The sequence below is a fragment of the Castor canadensis genome, chromosome 11 (genome assembly GCF_047511655.1).
Source record: "Castor canadensis chromosome 11, mCasCan1.hap1v2, whole genome shotgun sequence".
NCBI lineage: Eukaryota > Metazoa > Chordata > Mammalia > Rodentia > Castoridae > Castor > Castor canadensis.
In genome coordinates this window covers 27,467,943-27,494,063 of record NC_133396.1, presented here as the reverse complement: position 1 = coordinate 27,494,063, position 26,121 = coordinate 27,467,943, and the positions used below count along the sequence as shown (strand labels likewise).

At 37.0% G+C, this 26,121-nt stretch overlaps 1 protein-coding gene across 16 annotated transcripts in view; it reads left to right on the top strand.

The window, feature by feature from the left end:
* Positions 1-26,121, top strand: part of Spag9 (sperm associated antigen 9) — a 125,700-nt gene that overhangs the window by 36,632 nt on the left and 62,947 nt on the right. For 6 of the 16 annotated variants that reach the window (XM_074046050.1, XM_074046053.1, XM_074046052.1 and 3 more), the window contains 4 exons: positions 8,090-8,160; positions 12,783-12,877; positions 15,584-15,655; positions 19,360-19,510. In XM_074046050.1, the coding sequence (XP_073902151.1) occupies positions 8,090-8,160; positions 12,783-12,877; positions 15,584-15,655; positions 19,360-19,510 (389 nt within the window). Of the gene's footprint in view, positions 1-8,089; positions 8,161-12,782; positions 12,878-12,958; positions 13,737-15,583; positions 15,656-19,359; positions 19,511-26,121 lie in introns of those variants that run through there. The other 10 variants (XM_074046056.1, XM_074046055.1, XM_020175950.2 and 7 more) reach the window with 6 other exon arrangements.

Here is a 26,121-nt window from a genome sequence, read left to right as displayed (position 1 = left end):
CTCATTTGTCTGAAAGTTTTGCAGAATTGAATTTAAAGAACAACTATTTGGGAAAGGTATTCCTTGAGTTTCTCCTTGACATCCTGAGTAAAATTTAGTTCATATATCATAAATGGGAAAATAGATAACATAGTGTTTGAACCATCTCAATAATGCTGTTGGTTGTTGACTAATAGCAGGTGATATGTCATTAAATCCTTGTTTTAATTTGTACAATTAATTATCAGTGACACATTTGTGCATAATTATACACAATGACAAAACTACCTCATTTTAATGTGGCAGAGAAATAAATTAGTTTAGGATCTCAAGTAAGTATACTGAGGTGAGTAGGCTATAATTTACTTTTGAACTAGAGTCCTGAGGAAGATGGAAGTTGATAGTATTTAAGTTATGTAGATTAGAATCTAAGGCCCTGGATTCAACCCTTGGTACCACAAAAAAGGAAATTAATTTTTTTTTTTTTGTGTTACTGGGGTTTGAACTCAGACCTTTGTACTTGCAAAGCAGGTGCTGTACCACTTGAGCCATATCTTCAGTACATTTTGGTCTGGTTATTTTGGATATGGAGTCTCACGAACTATTTGCCCAGGCTGGCCTCAAACCTTGATCCTGCTGATCTTAGTCCCAACAGTCTCTAGGATTGCAGGCATGAGCCATTGGTACCAGCTGACTTTTTTTTTTTTTTTTTTTTTAATAGTAGTCCTGGTGTTTGAAATCAGAACCTTGTGCTTGCCAGGCAGGCATTCTGCCATTTGAGCTACACCTCCAGGTCTATGTAGACATTTTAACCAGGAGATAATTTCTCTGCTTTTATTTAAAATGATGAAAAATTCAGCACTTTGCCTACTATTAAGTAATGCAATAAGAAAAATATATAAAAAGCTGAGATAACTTGATTTAAGTATACTTATGATTTATTTTGAGTTACTGGGGCTTGAACTCAGGGCCTTCACCTTGAGCCACTCTGCCAGCCTTTTTTTTTTGTGATGGGTATTTTCAAGATAGGGATTTGGGAATATTTTGCCTGGGCTGGCTTCAAACTGTGATCCTCCTGATTTCTGCCTTCTGAGTAGCTAGAATTACAGGTGTGAGCAACTGGTGCCCAGCTGTTATGGTTTATTTTGTATCAAGACAGTGAAAAATGAATATTATCTGTTAGCATACAAATTTCTTGTGTACAGCAATGCTAAGTTAAAATATCTTAAAATATAGCTTTAGAAATGGTGTTTAAATGTTATAATTTCAAGACTTTCAGCTGTTATGAAAATAACAGAGATAAACAACTGTGGCAGTCTGTACAGTGGAATATAATTCAGCCTAAAAAGAAGAGATGTATCAAACCATGAAAGCCAGGGGGTAACCTCAAATGCATATTGCTGAGCGAAAGAAGCCAATATGATGTCTGTGCAGTATATAATTTCACTACATGACATTTTGGAAAAGGCAAACTGGAGGCAGTAAAAGGATCAGTAATTGCCAGGGGGAATACAGGAGGAAGGGATGATAGATAGAGTACAGAAGATTTTCAAGACAGAGGACATACTTTGTATGATATTGTAATGGTGGGTACGTGTCATTTATACATTTGTCAAAACCCATAGGAAAAACAGCTGTGAATGATGGGTGACAATGTGCCTCTGTAGGTTTATTGACACATCACTAATTAGGGATATTGATAGTAGGGGAGGTTGTGTTTCTGGTGGGGAAGGAATGGGTGCACAGTAATTCTCTACTTTTGTTCACTTTTGCTATGAACCAAAACTGTTCCAGAAATAAAGCATACTAAAAAACAACAGGGTTGGGTGCATGGCTCAAGTGATAGAACACCTGCCAAGCAATTACAAGGCCCTGAATTCAAACCCCATACTGACAAAACAACAGTAACATGGAATACGGTGATGCACACTGTAAGCCCAACACTATGGGAGGAGGTGAACGTAGGAGGATCATGAGTTCAAGACCACCCTGAGTTGCGTAGCAACTTGGGGGCTGGGAATATAGCTCAGTGGTAGAGTGCTTGCCTAGTACATGCAAGGCCCTAGGTTCAATTTGCAGCAACACAAAAAATAAAACTTAATAAAATGTTTATGTGAAAAATACTTGCTAAGAAATAATATCAATCATTTATGTGAGATTAGTAAATATATAAATTTTGTCTTTGAAAAAGGGGGGTAGAGAATGGGTTGATAATTTGTCAAATGTTTGTTTGCTTGTTTATTTTGAGATGGGTCTTGCTACATAGCCCAGAATGTCTCAAATTCACAGTCCTCCTGCCTTCGCCTCCTGAGAGCTGGGATTACAGGTGGGTACCAGTGTATCCAGCTTCACATGTTACTTTTGAGGCAAAAGTAAGGAAATGATATCACATGGAAATAAATTGAGCAGAAAGGAAGTGTAATGGGTTAGAAAACTGTGAGTGGAGATGGAAGGATTTAAATAGTAATCTAAAATGCTGAATGGGAACAAAATGATTAATGGAACTTTAATGAATTTTTCTAGATAAGCCTAAGCCAGCCTGAACAATGGCATGTTCATTCAAATAAATATTGGAAATCTCCAAAAACTAGTGAGGTATTGGAGTCTTATGCCTTCTTCCTCACAAGCTCATTAAGTGGTAAATTTCAATAGAGCTATGCAAACCAACATTGATTAGCAAGCTAGAACAAAGTCAAACAGAACCTGTTTCTGTAAGGTAGAGACCCTGTTCTCTGGCCACGTCACTTAACAAACACCTTGTATAAAGGCTTCTTTAAGGTCTGCTTAATGATATTTAGTTGGCATATAGGCTAAGCCTGTCATAACAAAATACCTCACAGACTGGGTGACTTAAATACCAGAAATTTATTTCTTACAGTCTGGAGGTTGGAGGTTCAAGGTCAAGCCATTGCAGATTAAGGGGAGGGGGAGGTGTTTTTTGTTTTTGTTTTTGTTTTCCCTCTGAAATCCTTCTTGGCCTGCAGGTAGTGGTCTTCTCTCTGTGTCCCAACATGGCCTTTGTTCTCTATGGGGAGAAAGAGCTCTCTGTGTCTCTTCTTGTTAGAAGTACACTAGTCCTGTTGGATTAGTGTCCTCCCCCCCAACCGCCCCAAACCCTTCAAGGCCCTATTCCTAAATATAATCTCATTGGGAGTGAGGGTTACCATCTATGGATTTGTAGGATAAAATCACAATTTGGTCCTTAACACTGAGGTCAGGACATCAGAGCTCTCAATGGAGTTTGGGAGTAAAGGGTAGTGTGACGTGATGCATCAGTTCCTAAAAAGTCTTGTAGACCTTTGTAAGAATGTTTTTCTTTTTTAAACAAGACAGGAAGAGTTTTTAGCAGTAAGTATGTGATTGTACCCAAGCTGTTATTTTGAGAATATATTGAAATAAAGATACTAGTCAGAAGACAATTGCAGTAATCCAAGCATTAAATGACAGAGGTGGAAAAAGTAGTCAGATTCTAGATTTATTTTAAAAGTAGTATGGATGGAATTTGATGATAGATCAGTGTGTTAGTTTTTTGACCTGATAGAGTAACTCACATAAACAACTTAAAGGGGGGAAGAACTATTTTGGCACATGGTTTCAGAGATTTCATTTCACCCTGGCAGAGAGGGTGTGGCAGAGCAACTCACCTCATGGCAACCAGGAAGCAGTGAGAGAGTAAGGTCCAGGTATAACCTTCATAATTCACGCCACCAGTGATCTACTCCCTCCAGTTAGGCCCCACCTCCTAAAGTATTCACCACTCCCAAAATAGTGGCACCAACTGAGAAGCAAGCATTAAAAACAGGAGCCTGTCAAGACATTTCATATTCAAAACATAACAATTTGGATATACAGTATGTGAAGAACAAAAGAATAGTTGCAAGATTTTTGTCTGAGTAAGAAGACTATGGGAAAATGCTGCTTTAGGGAGACAGTACAGTTTGGCTTTGTAGACATCTTAGTAGCATCATGTTGTTTTGTATTTTTTATTTTCCACAATATACAGCACCAATCTTTTCAGTTGTAGTCACCATCCCCCATTAGTTACATATAGATATACTGCATTGTTTTTAAGAAGCACCTTTAAGCACATATTTTATTTTATTTGAAAAACACATTTGTGCACATTCATGCACCATTGTATGTCCTTTACAAATATTAACTCACTTAACCCTCGTATGAACTCATGTTATTACTCACATAAGGAAAATGAAGCCCAGAGAGATTAATTCATTGAAGGTCATGTAACAAGGAAGTAGGAAAGCTACTACATCATATTCTACCATATGACTTTCATAATTTACTTCAACTTCCTGATGACAAATTTGGCAGTAGTTCCAATTTGGAGGTTATTATATATTGTATAGGATATCCATTTTCATGTCTTTGGGTGTTAACACAAGCATCTATGGGATAAGAATGTATTTATTGAATCAAAGGATATACCTATTGCTTATTTAGTAGAAGTCACCAACGTGACCTTCGAAAGAGTAGTTTTGGTTTATCTTTCCATACCTATATCTTTTTTCCTCTTTTTTTGTTTTCTTCTTTTTTTTAAAGCAGTCTTACTATGTAACCCAGGCTAGTCTTGAACTCATGATCCTTCTGCCTCAGCCTCCTGAGTTTTGGTATTACAGGTGTGGGCCACCATACCTAGCTTTTCTTTCTTTTTATAATTCTCCAACTTAGTAACATTTTTTGCTACCTCCCTCTAATTTCTAAAGTCAGAATAGCACAAATTGTTTGTAATGGCTTCACATAGTCTATTTAAATTCTGGGCTACATGTTGAATTTATAGCTGTTGTTGGAAAGCCTAGTGAGTTGACTATTCAAGTCAGGGAAAGCACCTATGTAGATGGATACACATCATGTTTAGTCTGAGGTATGATGGGTTGTATATTTATCAGGTGACAAATTCCTCCTCAAAGGTAACCAGTGTCTTGACCTCTAACATTTTAGTTTTATATGTCTTTGATTTTAGTATTCTTTTTATTTGTTTCATTTTTTTCAAGATCATGCTTATGATATCTGTCCATGAGGTGTCCAGCAGTAATTTATCTATTCTTGTTATATAGTCTCCAATACATGAATATTTGTCCACTCTGTGGTTGTTGGACAGTTGGATTGTTTCCAGGTTTGGATGCTTCTAGATAGTGTTCTTTGAACCTCCCTTTTTTGCTAGGACTGGCATTTGAACTCAGGGCTTCATGCTTGGAAAACTGGCACTCTACCTTTTGAGCCACACCGCCAGTCCATTTTGGAGATGGGGATTTTACAAACTATTTGCCTGGACTAGCCTCGAACTGTGATCCTCTCAATCTCAACCTTCCAAGAAGCTAGGATTATAGGCGTGAACCAGTGGTGCCCTGCTTGAACACTGTTTTAAATGCCCCTGTGTGTGTGTAAGCTTTTCTTCACTGTGACAGAAATACCCAAGAAAAACATCTTAAAGGAGAAAAGGTTTATTTTGGCTCACTGTTTCAGTTCATGTCTGGCTAACTCTATTGCCTTGACTGGAGGGAGGGAGAGAAAGGGAGCAAATTACTTCCTAAAAGCCCCATTTCTGATCATTGCTACACTGGGGACACCTTCCAATACTTGAGTCTTTAGGGCATACTTCATATCTACACTGTATCAGGAAGGATACATATATGTACCTCCTAGCAGAGAAATAATTTTGCCATACAGTTGGCAAACATTCAACTTTATTAAGTATTAGCAAAAAGGTTTTAAAAATTTATAGTGATGTTACATTTTGGTTTTAATATGTGTATTATTTTATTTTTCATTACTATAACAAAGTAACCTGAAGCAGAGTAATTTTAAAAAGAAAAGGTTTATTTAGCTCACAGTTTTGGAGGTTAAACAAAGATTGGGGGAGTAGAATTGTTTGGGCTCTTAGGGAGACCAAATGGCAGATGGCATCATAATGTTGGGAGTGTGCAGTGGGAGGAAAAGATCACATCTAAAACAAGAAACCAGAGAGCCATTCAGGTGTCAGGCTGTCTCTTACAACAGCTTGCTCTTGTGAGCTTTCAGAGGTTGCATATGAGATACCTTAATCTTTTCCAAGGGCAACTACCCCAATCACCCAAATAGTTCTCACTAAAGGTTCCATACTACCTCCCAACACCACCATCATGAGAACCTATGCTGCAGCACATAAACATTTTAGGGACAAACCACATCCAAAACATAGCAGTGTTCCTCTTCCCCAATGGTAGTAAAATTGAGTATGTGTTTGTGTGTGGCAGTTTGATGCTTTTCTGTCAAAGTATCTGAGACTGGGCTATTTCCATAAAAACTGAGGAGCTTTTTATTTGAAACTTATCTCTCCCCTGTGAAACCTTAAAAAGCAGACTGCCATGTACAAAACAGATGTGTATTTTCTTGAGAAACAGTATGGCATGGTGATTAATAGCATAGACTCTAGATCCAGACTTTTGTTAGGAGTCACCTTTGAGACTTTGGGTAGGTTAACCCTCTTTACCTTAGTTGCCTCTTATCTGAAATGAATGTAAGTTTATGAAAGCTGGTTTGTATGCAGATCTTAATAATAAGCAGTAGATTTTAGGTATTAGTTGTGATGATGATACAAATTTATGATCTCATGTCAAGTTAATTGACAAGAATAATGAGGCTCTTCTGTTGAGCACAAATTTAAAACTGAACTTCATGGGTGATACTTGGATTTTGTTGTAGCCTCTGCATTTAATTTTTTGTTTTCATTGCACATTATCAAGAAAATACTGATTAATAAGGATGAGTAATTAAAAATAGATGTGGTTTGTCCCAGTAGCCTCAGGATTCCCTTAAGCTTATAAATATGTTTAATTGATAAGAAGTAGTAGAAAGTGTTAATTTTGAAATTGTTACTAAACATCCATAATTTGTTTGGGTTTCTTGTTTGTTTGTTTTTTCAGTAAGGAGCACCAGAAATTGTCATGGATTTGGCATCTGTTACATTGTCATAACACATGTGTATTACAAGTTGGCCTGTTACTGCTTTCAGGCACTACATAACATGAACAGCAAATGTGTTCAGTCCTTGACTGTCTGAGGGGCAAGAGGGTAGGGGAGGGGGGCAGAAGGGAGATAAAAATTAAACGGAAAAAAAAATAGCAAAAAAGAAAAAAAAATCCTTGCCTGGTGTGATAAGGTGTGCGCCACAGATAATGTGATATGAGTTTAGTCACTGGTGCCAATTTAATGAGCCAACAACATATATACAGGCTTGAATTAGAAACAATTCAAAACAAAAAGAGCTGAAGTTTTCTTAAATAATGGTATACTTCCAAGATACTCAAACAAACGATGGCAAGCAAAGGTGCAAGAACCAAGTTACCCAGCAACACAAGTTACATTTTATTTGGTGTCTGGTATGTGAACATGAGGGAGGCATATAAACATTCACACATGTGCTACTAGAGTATTAGTTCACAGTAGTCGCTTCTACAGCTCTCAGCTGCAGTCACAGGCTGTAGATTACAAACAGCCTTGGCTTGTTTGCAGCTTAGGCGACCCTTAACACCAAGAGAAACATTTCCAGTTAATGGAAGGCTTCCAAACAGACCTAAATGAGTATCTTTGACTCCTCCACATCAGTGCACTCACAAAATCCATCAGCAGGGGGAGCTAAATAAAAGAGAATGAGTTCCTGAAATTAAAACATGGAGAAGCAGAGAAAGTATTTAAAAGGAGGCTTTCACAAATCTCTAGTACTGAGAAGGAGCTTGAATAGTATTAGAAGATGGTAGAAATCAGTGATTTGGGTTCTGATACAAGGTTAAAGCTTATATAAAGTGATCTGTGTTTTTGAAGGAGGTAATTCTATATCATGTTAAAAACCTGTTCAGAAGGATGACCCGATACACGTACACATATTATAGAAACAATCTGATGTTTTCTTCTCGCCCTACTTTGCTTTTCCCCCTCTGAAAGTGATATTTATTACACATAATAAAATGAGGTCACTGCTTTGTGCGGAATTTCATATGGAGCACAGAGTCTTAAAGTTTCTAAGAATCATGGATTACCCCAAGTTTTAAAGACAGCTTTTTCAAGTCAATTTCCAATATTTTGTTTTGACTAAGTGTATGTATCTTCATTTCAGTTAGCAGACTTGAAGAAAGAGAAGCAGAACTGAAGAAGGAATATAATGCATTACATCAAAGACACACTGAGGTAGGTTTCTGGGTTCTTACTGTGCCAATATTGGGACAAAGAAATGGATCTTAGAAAGTTGGTCTTAATTTTGCTTTGAACATCAGAAGAATTCTCAGGGATTAGTTCCAGAAAACCTAATTAATTGTCATGTGGCATTTAATTACCAAAGTTACCAAATGTCGACTCAAAATTCTTGTTTTTTAAATCTAGAATTAACTTTTCATGCAGTGAATTAGTATGCCACAGGATAATTAGTTATTTAAGGCACTTCTAATACTTATTTTCTTGACGGGCTAAGCAAAAGTTAGCATGCGCATAGTAAAAGGTTTACATGATGCTCAGAGCATTGATTTGCTCCCAGTTTGAGAATGATTCATTGATAAATTATTTGTAAGAATCTCTACATTTATAATCCACTATAAAGGATTTGTTTACATGAAATCCATAACAATATAAGCACATTAAAATGTGTTAACTCATAATGATTCTAAGACAGGTTTTCCACATGAAGTTTTAGTATTTCAAATTAATAGTTCTAGCACACAGTCTTCCCAAAACAAATTAGAAATGTGCTTGAAGTTTTCTTTTTTTTTTTAAACCTTCTTTCTATGATTTTCTGCCAACCTTTCATACATTGCTACGTTTTTGTTTTTTTTTTTTAATTCAGGGCCTCACGCTTTCTAGGTGGGTACTCTAGCACTTGAGCCACTCCGCCAGCCCCATTTTGTGTTGGGTGTTTTGGAGATAGGGTCTCTTGAAGTGTTTGCCCTGGCTGGCTTCAAATCACAATCCTCCTCTCTACCTCCTGAATGGCTAGGATTACAGGCATGAACCACCAGCGCCTGGCCATATGTTACATTTGTTTCTATCTTGTTAATGTGAAAACTGGTTTTGTGTATCACGATCAGTCTGCGTTTCAATCCATAGTACACCCCCAGCCACTGGCATTTTAATAATATATTTGGTAGATATTAAGGTTGTTTTTTAAAAAAAAATTGGGAAGGCTGGAGTCCTGACTCAAGTGTTAGAGTGCCTACCTAACAAGCCTGAAGCCCTTAGTTCAAACCCCAGTACTGCTAAAAAAAAAAAAAATTGACTAAAAGCCCATTGTTATCCTTTTTGCACCATTTATTTCAATACCTGAACAATGTCCTGAACATAGTATTTAGAATTACAAATATATTTGGAGGAGTATATTTAAATGTCATAAATAGTTGATAGTAACAAATAATGCTTTCATTTTTAATAGAGTTCTAACTTCTGTAATAATTGGAGGTCATTAAATTATGATGTATTAAATTGAAGTATATATAAAATATATGTACTCTTAAAAGATCAACTGTAAAGTGAAATTTCATATTTTACCAAAATATGCATTTAACAAAAATGAAGATATATTTTTTTTTACAGAAAAAAACTGATAACAACTTCATATGAAAATATAGTCATTTTTCTGTCTTCAGGGAAGGGCAGTCTTAAAAGAAAAAAGATCTCAGGAAAACTTAATTACAAAGTCACAGAGCTGGGCCTGTCCATTAACCAAGACAGTGTTCCCATCCTGCCTGGTAGCTCTTTTCATAGGATCTCCACCTTCAGTCAGAATTTGCTTTTATCTGCCCTGATGGGCTCATTTTGTTTCACCTCAGAGTAAGGGCTTTTTGTATTTTTTTTTTTTAAACACAAATAAGGCTGCATTGAAATGCAGGATTTTCTACTGTGGCCTACAATTTTGTGTGTTCATAGATCTGTTCTAAAGATGCCATTCAATTAGCAATTAAAAATAGTTCTATAACCCTGAAGAACTAGGCACCCTTTGAAGTAAACTCTAGACTGACGCTGATGGCTCACACCTTGATCCTAGCTACTCAGGAGGCAGAGATCAGGAGGATTGCGGCTCAAAGCCAGCTTGGGCAAATAGTTCGAAAGACCCTAGCTCAAAAAAATTCATCACAAAAAAGGGCTGGTTGAGTAGCTCAAGTTGTAGGCCCTGAGTTCAAACCCCAGTACCACAATCAATCAAACCATCAATAAAATAAAATATAAATGTAAATTCTGGAAACCTTAAGGGGAAGGGCATCTGAAGGGTTTAACTTTGTTTCATTGTTACTTCCAAAACATCACTGATGCCAGTGGTTTACACCCACAATCCTAGCTGCTCCTTAGACTGAGATCAGGAGGATCACAGTTCAAAGCCAGCCCTTGCAAATAGGTTGTGAGACCCTATCTCAAAAATATCCAACACAAAAAAGTGCTGACAGAGCGGCTCAAGTGGTAGAGCGCTTGCCTAACAAGCATGAGGCCCTGAATTTAAACCTCAATACTACAAAAAAAAAAAAAAAGTAGCATCTTTCTAGGGCACAAAATTATTGTTTAAAGTACTCTTATCAAACACATTGTTTGCTGCTTAAGGGAAACTTACTATGGCTTCTTTTGTAATGTGAATGACTTTTCTAATGAAATCAAAATTTTGTGCACATTATCATGCCTAATGAGAGCAGCAAAGAATAAAGGTTATAAATTGTGAAGCAATTGGGCCACATATGTAGTCCTCTTATGCTAATCACCGTAATTGTGAGCCCTGTGAAATGCTGGACGGCTGTCACTTCAGGATGCATTTATAATTTTTTCTTTCTCTATTTTTGGCGGTACTGGGGTTTGAACTCAGGATCTCATGCATACTAGGTGGGTGCTTTATCACTCTTCTAACCCCTGGCAACATTTATAAATGCTCATCCTTCAATGAAGTTTTTAGAAGGAGACTCTGAAGTGATATGCCCTAAATCCCATGCTAATTAGTGATTGATTCTGAAGCCACTTCTATCAAATTCCATTCCTTGAACTTTTACTGACACTTCACTTTTCGTAAGCTAAACGTACTAGGTCTTTTTCTGTACCTCTTTGCTTTATGACATCTTAACAACTTTAAGATCAGTGGCTTTGTGGATATATGCATGTGATTTTTGGGCTGCATATATGGCATACTGATTTTTAGACTGCCTTCCAGATTCAAATAATTAAAAATACCCATGCCACTCATCTCCAAAATTTTACCATTGCCTTGCTTTTGGTTTTAACCATTGCTGACTGAGTCAACCTCTGCTGTGAAGAAATTTCAGGGACAGGAAGTTAGGGCCTTTCCCAAACCAAGATTTTCCAAACAGTATGCCTGGGATCTTTCTGATGATTCCAGCTGCTAGTTGTGGAATTGATTCCTGAATATATGTAAATTAATTGGCATAACTGAAAAAATTGAGAATTGTGGTTCTAAAACAAAGGATGGATAAGATCAGACCCAACAGTAGATTATTTAAAGCATGCTGTATGTTACTCTCTCATATCTTTTCTCTGTCTGGCCTCACTGGTCCTTTCCACTTTTTTTTTCCCCCTAAGAAAACCAGAGCTATACTGTGAAGCCCTGTTTTTAAATTTTTATATGTAGTTTTCTACTTTTGTGCACTTATGGAATATAGTACATATTATTTTATTTTAGTTGTGAGGAAATGCTTTAGAGTGTGGGGTTCTCTGTGGGTGTGAGGAAGAAAACACAAAGAGCTCATTGCCTGCCTAGAGAATTAACTGAAAGGGCAGATACAGCTTGAGTCCCTGTGTGCTTACTGCTCAGATGACTTGAGTCAGACAGATCACTGTTCTAGCCAGCACTTAATTACTAACAAGTAATTTTAACCTGTAGCTGGGATTTATCTGTAAAATTATGAGGATTAAATGAAAAGTGTCTGTATCAATAAATGATAACTGCCATTTTGTTATTATTCTCTCCTGTTAAGGGATAGTTTAGTTTAGTCTATAATTTCATTATTTGAACCATCTTGGAATGTCAGGGTATCATATCTACATTTTATCAGTCATTTGAAGGTTTAGAATTCAGTATTTTCTTGCCTTTTTTGTTGTTGTTGTTGTTAATACTGGGGTTTGAACTCAGGGCTTCACACTTGCAAAGCAGGTGTTCTACCACTTGAGCCACACTTCCAGTCCATTTTGCTCTAGTTATTTTGGAGATGCACTCTTGAGAACTTTTTGTCTGGCTGACCTTTGAACCTTCATCCTCCTGATCTCAGCCTTCCAAGTAGCTAGGATTACAGGCATGAGCCACCAGTGCCTGGCAATATTTTAGCATTCTTTAGAATTAGAATTCTTTAAATTAGTCCAACTAAATCTACAGAAACAAACATGTTGGTATTAAATTTAAATTAATTAATGATTATCTTTACTCTGCTAATCCCTCTTATTGTGGAAAAGATCAACACATAAGAATTTTTTTCTCAGCATTAATTTATTTCTCATTTTTAACCAGTGGTCCCTCATCACTACCTACCAATATCTATATGTAAATTTGTCCCAGTTGTGCCAATATTATTTCATTTAATAGCATCACATATTATAAAAAGAATGTTCTTTTGCTGCTCTAAGCAAGATAGTGGCTACTTTTGTGGACACCAAAATCATAAATGTAATCATTTGCTTATTCCTTTGCTCTTAAAAGTTTTTGTTCCTTACTATTTTTTTACATGGAATAACTAATCTTATAAATAAGCAAATTATACCAAAATATTTCCCTTGCTTTAATACTATGTTCTATTTCCAGCCTTAAATTTTATGGGTTTTTTTCTTTTGTAAAATAGATGATCCATAATTACATGGAACATTTGGAAAGAACAAAACTTCATCAGCTCTCAGGGAGTGATCAACTAGAGTCTACAGCTCACAGTAGAATTAGGTAAGCTTTGTTATATATTTTACCTTGGGAAAAGTGAAATCTTTTTGTTTCTGTTTTTCTCTGTTCTTTAATCTGGGAACAATAGTTAGGCTGATTCAAAAAGCTCTCCCCTGTCATTGGAATGCTGTGGGAGAGAATTGCATAGAAAAATAGAAACAACCCTCACCATTATAAAGGTAAATTATGAACCATACTATGTAAGCAACACAACGAGATATTTTGATTGTTTTTTGATACTGGATGGAGATTACAGTAGGTTTGAAATTTTCTAATTTGTGGAAATGCTGAAATTTTTCATTTATCCAATATAATTGGTCGTTTCTGTTACAGAGAGGCATGTTTGAAAGGATTAGCTAGCCATCTGTCTGTTGTAGGAGTGTGAATAAATTATGTAGATCTCTAGGCATTGTAGCCAATGAGCTAAGCCAGGGCCCTCAGTGGAGAGGAAAATAGTTAATAGGCTGGCTGTCGCTGTGGTTGCTGCATAAATGCTAGGGGAAGCAGCTCTATGGTTATGAGATGGGGAGTGCGGAATGACGACATCGCTTGGGAGCCGCTGTAGGATGGAGTGGAAAGCTGCTGCTGATGGCATTGTTTTTGTGGCAGCAGCTGAATGACAGATCCTCACTACAAAGATACCCCTTTGGCCCCTGTGTAGGCCTCCTGGTTTGGACGTTTCACCATGCCAGCACAGCGCCATGAGTCCTGGATGCATGCTGCTGTTTGTGTTTGGCTTTGTTGGCGGGGCGGTGGTCATTAATTCTGCTATTTTAGTATCGCTCTCTGTTTTACTGCTTGTGCACTTTTCTATCTCTACCGGTGTGCCAGCTCTGACGCAGAACCTACCACGGATTCTCAGGTACTCTAGTCTGTCTTGGAAGCTCCCACTTAGCTGGATTTTCTTAAATTTTCAGCACCATTGGTCTGTTTTGTAACCATTTCTGTAGCAGATTGAAACAATGGAAAATGGCCTGAGGCTAGGAGGTCTTATTTCTATTTATAGCAATATACAGGCCATCACTTAGGAATACTGTTTTGTGTTTAGAAACTACCAACCAGAGAAAAGGATTTTCATATTGTACTTATACGAAGTACAAGGTCATTGTGGTCTTATTTTAAACAGAATGTTCAAAGAATAAAGGGGAGAGCAAGAGTAGAGCACCAGATTCAAGTGCACACAACCTCTGAGTTTAGCTTCTTCTTAGGGGCAAATATCTTTTATGCTAGAGCTTGCAAACAATTAGACACAGGCTATGGGTTTATTTTGTTCTAATTATTATTGCCCAATGGAGGTTTTAGTATCAGTTTTACAATTTTAATAACAGCTCATGGGAACTTACAATTTAAATATTTTCCTTCTGAAACAAAATATATTTTAAAGTAAAAGTATTTAAACTTTTTTTAGGGCAGTAATGCTTTTCCCATTATTTACATATCAAAGTTGTGAAAGCTTTACAAAGCCTATTCACCATTGTTTGGTCAGATGTCTCCCTTTCTTTTCTTTGTAGTCCTGGGTGACAAATATCCATGCCTGCTTGTGGGGGTAGTCATTAATTTCAGTGGGTTTACTGCTGCTCACTACTTGCAGCATGTAAGAACCATCTTCTACATCTTAGCGGCTTAAGGTTTGGGTTTCTTCTGTTTTCTAGTTCATCAAGCTCGAAGTATTTGGTTTGGATTTCTGTGTCGTACATAAGTTTAAATGAGGGTTCTTAGTGCATGTTGTTTATTTATTATTTAAATGGTTACAGAAACATTTAATACTAATTGTGGATTTAGACAAATTAAGAAGAATTAAAGTAGTTAGCTCCTTCAATGTGTTCGTTTTTACTCATAGGCCAGTTCATGTTCAGTTTTAGTTTAAGACTCAAATCCAATTTTATCTGTGGTCTGAAGCTAGGTGGTTGATAATTTATTTTATTTTATTTAGAAATAGTGTGTTGATCAAGTGGTAGCGCGCCTGCTTTGCAAGTGCAAAGCCCTGAGTTCAAACCCTAGTCCCACCCAAAAAAAAAAACAAAAAAAAGAAAGAAAAAAAAGTGTGTGGATATGTAGCCCCAGGTTGCCTAGAATTTACTAAGTAGCCTAAACTCCCAATCCTCCTGTCTTAGCCTCCAGAATGCACCACCATGCCCAGCTCTTTCCTGGTTTAGAAAAATCAGGAAAAATCTTATTACTTATATATATGAATATATAAAAGATTTGTGTATGTGTCTGTGTATATTTAGACTTTGAGGAAACTAAAAACTCCTGGCCTTGAGATTATATACAGTACTAAACTAAGACTAATGTTAAGGAGCTGTCTTAAGTTTGGGTTCCTTTTAAGAAGGCAGAACCATGCAGTGGCTAAGAGAGGCATTGGAGTTGGACTGCTCTGCCCTGTGTGAGTAGCACTTGGACCTTGGCAATTTACAGTGTCCCTCCGTGCTTGAGTTTCATTCTCTAAAGGTACTTACTTTATTGGGTGGTTTTAAAAATCAGATAAGATTTTTTGTTGGTGGTGGTTTACTGGAGTTTGAACTTGGGACTTTGTGCTTGCTAAGAAACCAAGCCCTCCCCCACCAAGCCCCTTTTGCTTTTCAGTTATTTTTTCAGATAGGGCTTCACTTTTGGTTGGGATTTTCCTGGGTCCTTGATCTTCCTATCTGTGCTTCCAGAGAAGCTGGGATTGCGAGCATACGCGACCATGCTAATTTTTTTGCCTAGGTTGTCAAACCGCCATCCTCCTATGTCTGCCTCCCAAGTAGCTGGAATGACAGAAGTGAGCCACCAAGCCAGGCAAGGTTACTATTTTGCATTTAATTACAGTTGCAAGTATACAGTAAATTAATTTTGCCGTCACTCATATGTATCCTATTTTTAGTAGAACTGGTTTTTAATCCTAGCTCTGCCAGTTATTATTACCTAAAGTCACTGAGCATCACTTTTCTTACTCTTAAAAACTGGGAAAGTAATCCCTATTTCCTGGTAAGGATTAAAAGAGATAATGTAAATAAATCATCTAGCTGAGTATCTGACTCATGGTGAGCGGCCAACAAATGTAAATGTTTTTACTACCCTTTATCTGTAAAGTTCATTTTACTAGTCACTTGCATTAGATGCAAGTATAGCCAAAAAGTTATTTCAAAACCATATTTGCAAAAGTTTTTATACACATAACATTTAAATAATGAACTAAAAAATGTACATAGGGAACTAAAGCAATTAAGCAAAGCAATGTAACAAAGATTCTGATAGTTGATAGCATTGTCTCTCTTAGGCCTTATTATAGACACTGATAACAGATGTTTCAATCTGGATATTTCAGTCTATTACTTGGTATTTTTCCACTGGTGTCCCATTCTTTGGTTATTTTGTTCTGTGAGCATTTAATACCTAGCGTAGCAAAAATGCAAACTAACTAGTACAACATGTTTGCCTGTCAGTGTTTCTTTTTGAAAGTAGGATTCTTTTTAACTTGCATAGTTATATATCTTTTTCCCTCCCCTCAACTCTTATGTAATTTTATCAGTACATTAAGAAGAGTATTTGGGGACTGGAGGTGTTGCTCAAGCGGTACAGCTCTTGCTTTGCAAGCACAAAGTCTTGAGTTCAAACCTCAGTCCCACCAAAAAAAAAAATAGTGTATGGTGGTATTATTTTTTTTCTTACAGAGTTGGAACAGAGTAACCCAGAGTATGACCAAATGTAGGCCCCAAAAGTGACCACGAGGAGAGGAGTGATCTGGCCAAGAGATTCTTTATTGCCGGGTGGGAGAGGGAGAAAGCCAAGAGAGAGAGAGACAGAGAGAGAGAGAGAGAGAAGGGCAGGTGCTTAAATACCCCTCAGTGAGACTCAGCATGATCTGATTGGTTTGGATCTTATGGTTCATGCTGATTGGAGGTTGGGGCAGAAGGGGAATTCAAGCTAGACTTGAAGCAGGACCATGACCCTGGGAAACAGAAGCTTAAGGGTGCAGTAAGAACTGAAACCCATCGGCACCATTATTGCCAACAGCTGTAGTCTTTGAAGAGCAGTCCCCTTCCTAGAAAGAACAGTTTCCATGAATGACTGATAAAAGCAAAACAGAGAGTAGGGAATTCTACTTATATTTTGGATTATAGATTTAGCAGGAAAGTAAAACTTGGATTCATAGAACACTCCTTACTCCAATAGTTTAAAACTTTTTCAGTATTTGTTATATATGAAATAAGTGTGTTGGCATTCCTATAAGAAGGTATTTCTAATGACTGGCTTGTATTTTGGTTTCTATTAGCAATGTGTGGATTCCTACACATGTGTTAGGAATGTGTGTTATCTTCCTAGTTGTCTTTGCATTTTGGATTAGAGAGCTTTTCATCATATTCAATCTGATTAAACTTCCAGTTACTTTTTACTTAAGGTTTGAAAGTATACTAGAATATATAAATAAAGGTCAACTAGTACCTCATAGATCTTTGATTTTTCTGTTCCTAAAATTGAGTTTAAACATTAAAAATTAACACTGTTCATTTTGTCAAGTATGAACTTGAAAAAAAAAATCTAGCTACCAGCAACTGTTATTATCATTTATTGAAAGAAAGGGCATTTTAAGTTCAAAGAAGCAGATATAGTTTAAAATAAGGGTTAATCATCAGTCATTCTCAGGAAAGAACTAGTTCTATGTTATTTGGAAATGTGTACATTATACAATATGTACTGTATCATCCACTATGGAAATAATAATTAATGTCTCTTTTTGTTACCGATTATGAAAACTTTATTGCTGGCCAGTATGGAGGAATAACCGACATAAACAGAATAGCTGACTAGTTACTTTAATTTTTGTAATTTTGTTGGTCTGGTACAAACGTAGATTTGGTTTTAAAATATAGTCGTTATTGTGCTGCCTACTTGCATTTGTATTTTCCTCCCAAATCAAATAGAGAAAAGTATTACAAGTGTGAAGAACTGATGTTATAGAGAAAAATTCTATTTAAAAAAATTTATTCCTTGTGCATGCATTTTTGATAAAGTACAATATCTCAACCCCCTTTGCCTCACTTTATCTTTAAGAAGGCATTTTGACAATTTCACTAATCCTTTTTGATAAGCTTGGAAGGGCATACACACCATTTGAGTTAAGGGCAAGTTTCAAAAGTTTTTTGGTATAAAAATGAACTCGTAGAAAAGGTTAGATCAAAAAGAATAACCTAGAAGGTAACATACACGCACAGGAAATCAATGTGAGTCAATGCCCTGTATAGCTATCCTTATCTCAACCAGCAAAAACCCTTGTTCCTTCCTATTATAGCTTATACTCTCTCTACAACAAAATTAGAAATAAGGGCAAAATAGTTTCTGCTGGGTATTGAGGGGGTGGGGGAGAGAGGGAGGGGGCGGAGTGGGTGATAAGGGAGGGGGTGGGGGCAGGGGGGAGAAATGATCCAAGCCTTGTATTGCACATATGAATAATAAAAGAAAAAAAACGAACTCGTAGAATGAAAGCCTTAAGTAGCTAGTTGAATATCTTCCTGCTTTTATTTATAACGTCATTGTTTCTGTTCTAACTTACATTTTTGCTAGTAGAGGTAGAATTTCTGGGAGGCACCAAATCTTTAATATCTCATTTCTTTTTATTTCCACACTTTTGAGTGAATGATCAAGAGTAATCTACTGGTAGTCTTATTTCCACCCCAAAAAAGTGCTTTCATTTGGATTCTTACGTACATCAACAAAGGATGTGGTTTTTGTTGGAATTCTATTATTAGTAAAATTATTATTTTAGTTTTTATTTTTTGGTGGTATTAGGGTTTGAATTCAGGGCCTTGCTTTACCACTTCGCCCCCAGCAAAATTTTAACTGTTCTTTAAAATTTCCCACAAAGCGTTGGAAAGTCAGAAGTTCTTTTCATAGAATTTTTTTGGGCTGTTTCTTTGGAAATAACTGACAATGGTTTTTTCATATGTACTGTGCTTGAAAATGTGGTCTGTAGAAAAATAGAACTTTCCTATTTCAGGGGAGACAATAATCTTTTGAGTTCTTTTTCCACTTACTCAGTATCCCTGATTCAAATAATGTTTTCCTCTAGGGGAAAAAGGTATACCCTGAAGAGGCTAAGCATCTGAGAACTAGTGTGAGGCTGTGGGTCATCTAGGAGCAGGGGTTGGGGTCACTTCTAAAGGAGGAGGTTGCAGTTGCACATCCCCCACGGCTGCTAACTTAAGCATGATTAAAAACTTACCAAACCACTGCATCCAAAGCAAGGGGACTAATCAGTAGCTTATAAATTTCCCAAATAATTTCCTGATACTTTCTTAGTTAAATTTGGGGACTTATTTAAATTTCTTAGTCTCCTTAGGTAAGTTCACTTGTTCACATGGGCAGATGGTATTATTTAAGACAGATGATCCCAAGCTTATTTCTTATAGCCATGATGGAAACTCAAGCTTACCACTCATGTCATGACAAATAAAAAAACAAAGAAAGATAATACTTAATTTTTTTCTCCCCTCCCTAATTAGAAAAGAACGCCCTATATCGTTAGGGATTTTCCCATTACCTGCTGGAGATGGATTGCTTACACCTGACACTCAAAAAGGAGGTGAGACCCCAGGATCAGAGCAATGGAAATTTCAGGAATTAAGTCAACCACGTTCTCATACCAGTCTGAAGGTAAGCATTATTCTGTTGAAATTGGTACTTTAAGTTTATAAGTATTTTTACCAAATAGAAGTGCTAGATAACCAAAGTATAATAAAATATAGTAGTTCGTATACATTTTAGTTTGAATTTTTTTTTTTTTTTTTGGTGGGACTGGGGCTTGAACTCAGTTCCTCACACTAGGTAGGCTCTCTACCACTCCAGCTACTCCTTCATTTTGAGAAAGGATCTTACTTTATGCCTAGGCTGCCCTGTACCCCTGTCCTCCTGTTGTGCTTCCTTGTATCATAGCTGTGATGACAGATGCATACCACTGTGTTCAGCCGTTGGTTGAGATGGTATCCTGTGAACTTCAAAACACCGTCCTCCAAATCTCTACCTCTCAAGTAGCTAGAATTACAGTTGTGAGCCACTGTGCTAGCCTAGGGTTTTTTTGTTTTGTTTTATTTTTGTTTTGGTGGTACTGGGGTTTGAATTCAGGGCCTCACACTTGCGAGGCAGGCACTCTACCACTGAAGCCACTCTACCAGCTCCCTGTTACTATCTTGATCCAGAATTTATCAGCAAATAAGTGGTAAATATAATCAGTAATAAACTCTATCCTAATAATTCACTTTTAAAAATCTTTTTAAGGCTGTGCACAGTGCCTCGTGTCTGTAATCCAAAACACTTGAGAGACTGAAATTAGGAGGATTATGGTTTGAGGCTAGCCCAGGCAAAAAGTTCCAAGAGACCCCATCTCAACAAATAGCTGGGCATAGTGTGGTGGTAGCTATATTTTAATTGCTACCCAAAAGTACAATTTAAGAGAAGATGTAATTCTCTTATTATTTAATCCAATGACATACTTGGCAGAACTTTTCTAACAAATTATAACCAATTAAGAAATGATTAATGGGGGTTTAAGCACAGGTTTTGTGTGTGTGTGTGTGTGTGTGTGTGTGTGTGTGTGTGTGTGTGTGTGTGTGTGTCCTCTCTGGAAATACTAAAGTCAGTACTCCCCAGAGAATTTCTAAACAAAATTCTCTCTCTCTCTACTTAGTCTGCACATAGAGCCACTAAAGAAGATAAAAGCTCAACAGATACCAATTTTCAGGAACGAGATGGTACATTGCAAAATGGCATAAGTCCAATTTGTAAAGAATGTCTACAAATTAGAACCCTTATAATGAACCAGATGTCATTCCCTAACTCTATTAAGGGCTGGAGTCAGGGGTTGAGTTCCTTCATGGACCATAACATAGGCATGTCACATGCCCTCGTATTTTGGTTTCCATGTGAGAGAAGAATTGGACTAGATACTCTCTCTAGTTGAAAATGTTCTACAATTCTCATTTCTTTGGAGAACTTTTGAGGATTACCTAGCTATATTTAGGACATGCTTTGACTTCATTGTGAAAAAGTAAATGACAATTGACAATTACAACCAACATGAATTTTACTAGCACAATTTTTCTTCAAAGTAAGGTTAAGGTGAAAATGTTCTATGAGATAAAGCCAATGATGGGCTATAACCAGGGGAACTGGCTCAGAGAGAAAACTTTGTAGCAGAAGAGTAGCAGTAAAGGAGATTTACCCCCGATTGCAAAATTATGAACCTTCTTTGTTACTATATTGAAAATTTCCTACTATGAGAATCCTGTACTTAGTGAGATTATGTCATTCAGCAATTTTCTAGCAATGATGTACCTAGAAAACTACAAGTTTCTAAAAAAGAAAATGTTGTAGTATTCTTATTACATTCTTGTGGAGATAAACAAATAATTGAAATAATAGAATTTCAAGTATTAAGTGCTATTAAGAAAAGCAAGGTCAGGTCTGGGGACCTAGCTCAAGTAGTAGAGTGTTTGCTTAGCATGGACAAGGCTCTGGGTTCAGTCCCCAGCACACACACACAAATAAGGTATAATGGTGTTGGAAACATGATCAATGCAAGATACATACAAGTATAAAAATGTTGCAGTGAAACCCATTAATTTGTACAGTTAATATGTTAATAATTACAGTAGTAAAAAGGGAAAAAAAAGAAAGCAAGGTAGCTAAAGAGTAATAAATAGGGAAAGGTGCTTATTTTAGGGTGATGGTGTAGGGAAGGTTTGGAGTAGCTCTGGGAAGACGAGATAGCAACTATACAGGCCCTGGGGTGGGGCCCTTCTTGGGCATGTTTGAGCAGCAGTAGTTTTCTCTTGCTTGTGCTCCTGATCCTTCCTCTTCATCATACTCATTCAGTCCTACCTACTGCACCAACATGCCTTTGGTCAAGGTTGCCAAAAACACCCTTCTTTCCTAATCTACTGGAAAATCCTCAGTCTTCACCTTGTCTTTTAGCAGCGTTTAACACATTTGAATGTATTCACCTTCAGTTTGCTTCCAGGATGCCCTCCCTCCCAAGCACTCACTGATTTTTTTCACTGTCCCTTCCCCACTGCTTGTTTTGCTTCTGCTTTTGGTTCTATAAATGTTGGAGAACCTAGGACTTAAACCTCAGCCTCTTTCTTAATCTGGTTAGATCAAGTTCCATGTCTCTAAATGTCATGTTCACATTGATGTTTTTATAAGTTTCCTACCTTGACTCCTTCCCTGAGTTCCATACTTCTACATCCAGTTGCTTTTCTTTGTAGTTTCCCCATGTGTAGGTTTTACCCTGCCTTGATTACCAACAAGAAAAATACCATCTTTCAAGACCAGTCCAAGTTCTGTTCTGTTAAAAAAATGTGTTATAAAAGCGCTAAGTGTAGGAATGGGCAAAAATGTTAAGGTGAGCCTTTTCATCTAACTGAATTATTCATGAATAAGCTGAAAATAAGGAAAAATTTGAGAACAAAAGGCCAAGTATAACCAAAATAATACTAAAGAAGTAATACAAGAACTTGCCCTACCGCATAATAAGACTTTACTATCTGCTGGACACTGGTGACTCACACATATAATCCTAGCTGCTTGGGAGGCTGAGATCTGGAGTTTCACAGTGTAAGCCTAGCCTGGGCAAATAGTTTGTGAGACCCCTATCTCCAAAATAACCAGAGCAAAATGGACTGGAGGTATGGCTCAAGTGGTAGAGTGCCTGCTTTGTAAGCACAAAGCCTGAGTTCAAATACCAGTCCACCAAAAAAAGGTCTAGTGGTGTAATTCTAAGGAATTTCCTTCCTGTTTCCTTTCTGCACACAATTCATTCCTAGAGCCACAAGGTTGCAGGCAGTGCAATAACACGTTTGAATGTGAATCATAAAAGGAGGAAATAGGGAATGTAGCCTACTCAAGAAAGTTAGGGTGATGGAAGGAGAGAAAAAGGCTTATTAGAGGTGAGAGTGGAGGGAGACGTATTCTTAGAATGGGAGTGACTGGGTTGTTTGTGTGGTTAGGACAATTCTTTAAAGAGACAAGAGAATAAAGAGATAATTGATATATAGAATCCTACAAGATGGACAGGAGAAAGGGACCATTTTCTCAAATGCAATTCAAATCTTTATTGATGGGGGGACATTTTAGTTTTCCTCAGCTTTCTATTGCAAACAATACTACAGTGAAAAACCAGCTAGGGCCTAGAACACAGAATGAAAATCATGTGGATGGAATCATACACATAACACACACATATGTATGTATACTCCAATAAAATACTCTTTCCTTGGAAGAGTATACTGGGATGTTGATTGTTAGCAGAACTGAGAAAAACAATTTTAACTAAAGGACAATTGGATTGCTACCTACTTGTGAAAATTCTAAAGAGTTCCTTTTACCCCATGTGACTTGAAATACTTGGTAGAACTGCTGTGAGAAGCTCTTGTTAGCAGGGTTTGGTATGTAAAGGCAGTGTTCAGTGTGCTGCATTCTTTAGGAGATGTGCTTAGCATACCGAACAGGAAACTCTAAACAGAGCCAGCATTCTTGTTGAGAAGAATTTCCATCCTCCTCCATGTGTGGTTAAGTTCTGAAATTGTTCCTGTTTCTTTAGTTTTCATATGCTTTCATCCCTGAAGTAGTTGAAGCATATTCCTATTATTGTTGGTTACTAAATTCCTATTATGAAATGTACATGTAATTATAAATTTTAAAATAGTTTAAAGTTTTAAATTTGTTTTGAAATAATTTTAGACTATAGGAAAGTTGCAAAAATAGTAGAGTTCCCATATACTTTTCACCCAGATTCCCCTATGTTTACTAATTATAGTACAATTTTCAAAACTAAAAAATTAACATTGGTATAATACTATTAGCTAAACAATAGACTTGTGTTTGGGTTTCACCAGTTTTTCCAATAATGACCTTTTTTTTAAATTCCAGGATCCAGTGTAAGGATCCCAGATCATGTTTCTTCAGTCTCTTCCAGTATGTGACAGTTCCTCTCTTTTCTTGCCTTTCATGACCTTAAGACTTTTGAAGAACACTAGTTAATTATTTTGTAGAATGTCTTTCCATTTGAGCTTCTCTGATGTTTCCTCATGTTTAGATTGAAGTTATACATTTTTTGGAAAGACTACTACAGAAGCATTGAGCCTTTTTTCTTCTTTTGAGACAGGGTCTTGCTATGTAGTCCAGGCTGGCCTTGAACTCTGTAGTCCAGGCTGGCATCAAACTTACCATTCTCCAGCCTTAGCCTCCTGAGTGCTGTACCACCTCATCTAGCCCATTTTGCCTTTTGAAATGTATCACATTGGATTGTAAATACTGTGATGTCATTATGTCATAGTAGTGGTAATGTTAGCTTTGTATCACTTAGTTCAACTGATGTGTGTTACATATTTCTACTATACTGTTAGTATTTCCTTTAAAATTTTTTTCCTATTATAGTGCTGGGAATCAAACCCAGGGCTTTGCACAAATGTGAGGCATGTGCTCTACTATTAAGCTATGTCCCAATCCCCTCCCCGCTCTTTTGTGACTATGTCTTGCCATGTTGCCCAGGCTGGCTTCATTCATGATCCTCTTGCCTCAGCCTCCTGTGCTGAGATTATAGATGTGTGCCACCATGCCTAGCTTATTTTTTTCCTTTTATAATTAAAAATTATCTTAGTGAATATGCTTTTTAGAACTGCAAATATCTTATTTCTCCTCAAACTTTCAGCCACTGATATCAGCATCCATTTAATGGATCTTGCCCACAACAATTATTAGTAACAATTATTACAATTATTTCTGTTTTCTTTTCTTTTTTTTTTTTTTTTTGGCTGTTTATTTATTTATTTTTCATTTTTCGTCTGTTTTCTTTATTAATTCTACATTTATTAATTGAAATTAAGGAATAACTGTCCTCTTCTTCCCATCTTCCCTTCCCTCTTTTCATTCACTTTGGGCTCAGTAAGTGTGTATTTTACTCAGTGGGTTACCTAGTCCTATCATGTATTTGGTTTCTCAAAAATTTCCATCTTTGAACATTGGGAGCTTTTCCAGGTTGGCTCCTGTACTCTTTTGACACACCCCATCCTTTTTTTTTGACAGGTTTTCAAATGAGTTAGTTTATTTCAAGGTGATACAGAATTCAAAGTACAACAAAGACCAAAGAACAGAGTCTGGCAGGATTCTAGGCTGGGTTTACTTTAAATTCATAGCTGAAGTACAGATGACTAACACATTGACCAACAAACTAGACACAACAAGCCTCTATGTTATGATTTTTTTTTAAACAAAAGTTACTTATACTTAACTGTATAACAGTGCAAGACAATACTTCATTCTAGCTATAGGTGGCAACAGATGTTATGGCAGGCAATCCAGATGCTTAAATAGGAATGGAATCAGGGTCACCATCATCTCAGGCACAATTGCCAAATTTCTTAATTCCACTTGTGGCCAGGGGCCCTTCCCCATAGTCTTCGCTTTTAGCTCCTCTTTTTGTTTCTGCTTGAAAGCTTTATTTTCCTCATCCATCTCCTTGGCCTGGATCCTGGGTTGTTTCAGGGGCTCCTCCTTGCCATCTTCCTCAAGACCCTTACCTCATCCTTTTTTGAGTACTTCTTCCTTACTGGCACCATAAGCTGCTCCAGACTCTTGTATCTTCTCTGCCCTAGTCCTGAAAATCAGGCTCTTCTTAAAGGATTACCAGTTCCCTTTTTTTGGTGGTACTGGAGCTTAAACTCAGGTCCTACACTTTGAGCCACTCCCAGCCCTTTTGTATGATGGATTTTTTCCGAGATAGTGTCTCATGGAACTATTTGCCGGGACTGGCTTGGAACTGAGATACTCCTGATCTCTGCCTCCTTGAGTAGCTAGGATTACAGATGTGAGCCACCGGTACCTGGCCCACTGGTTCCTTTTATTGGAGAGCAACATTTAGGTTCTGAAGTTGAGACACAGAATGGGTTGATTTCTTGGGAAATAGGTACTTGTTGGGCCCTCTCTTTCCTTCACGCTCATGTTGTTTTTCTATTTTTACTTCCTTCTAGATTTTTGTGTTAGTGTTTATAAGAGAGTAGAACAAAAGTAGAATTTTAACAGAAAAATGGATTATGCATTATGATAGTTCATATTATTTTTGCTTGTGACAGTGCATAAGATATTTCTTCTGTTATCTCAGTTTTTCTTTATAAATTTTACTTGTATGTATCCTCATTTGATAACTTCAGCAGCCACCCTTAGCTGAATGTTGTGGTTTGAAGGGGAAAAGGGTAAAGACTTGGTCCTTT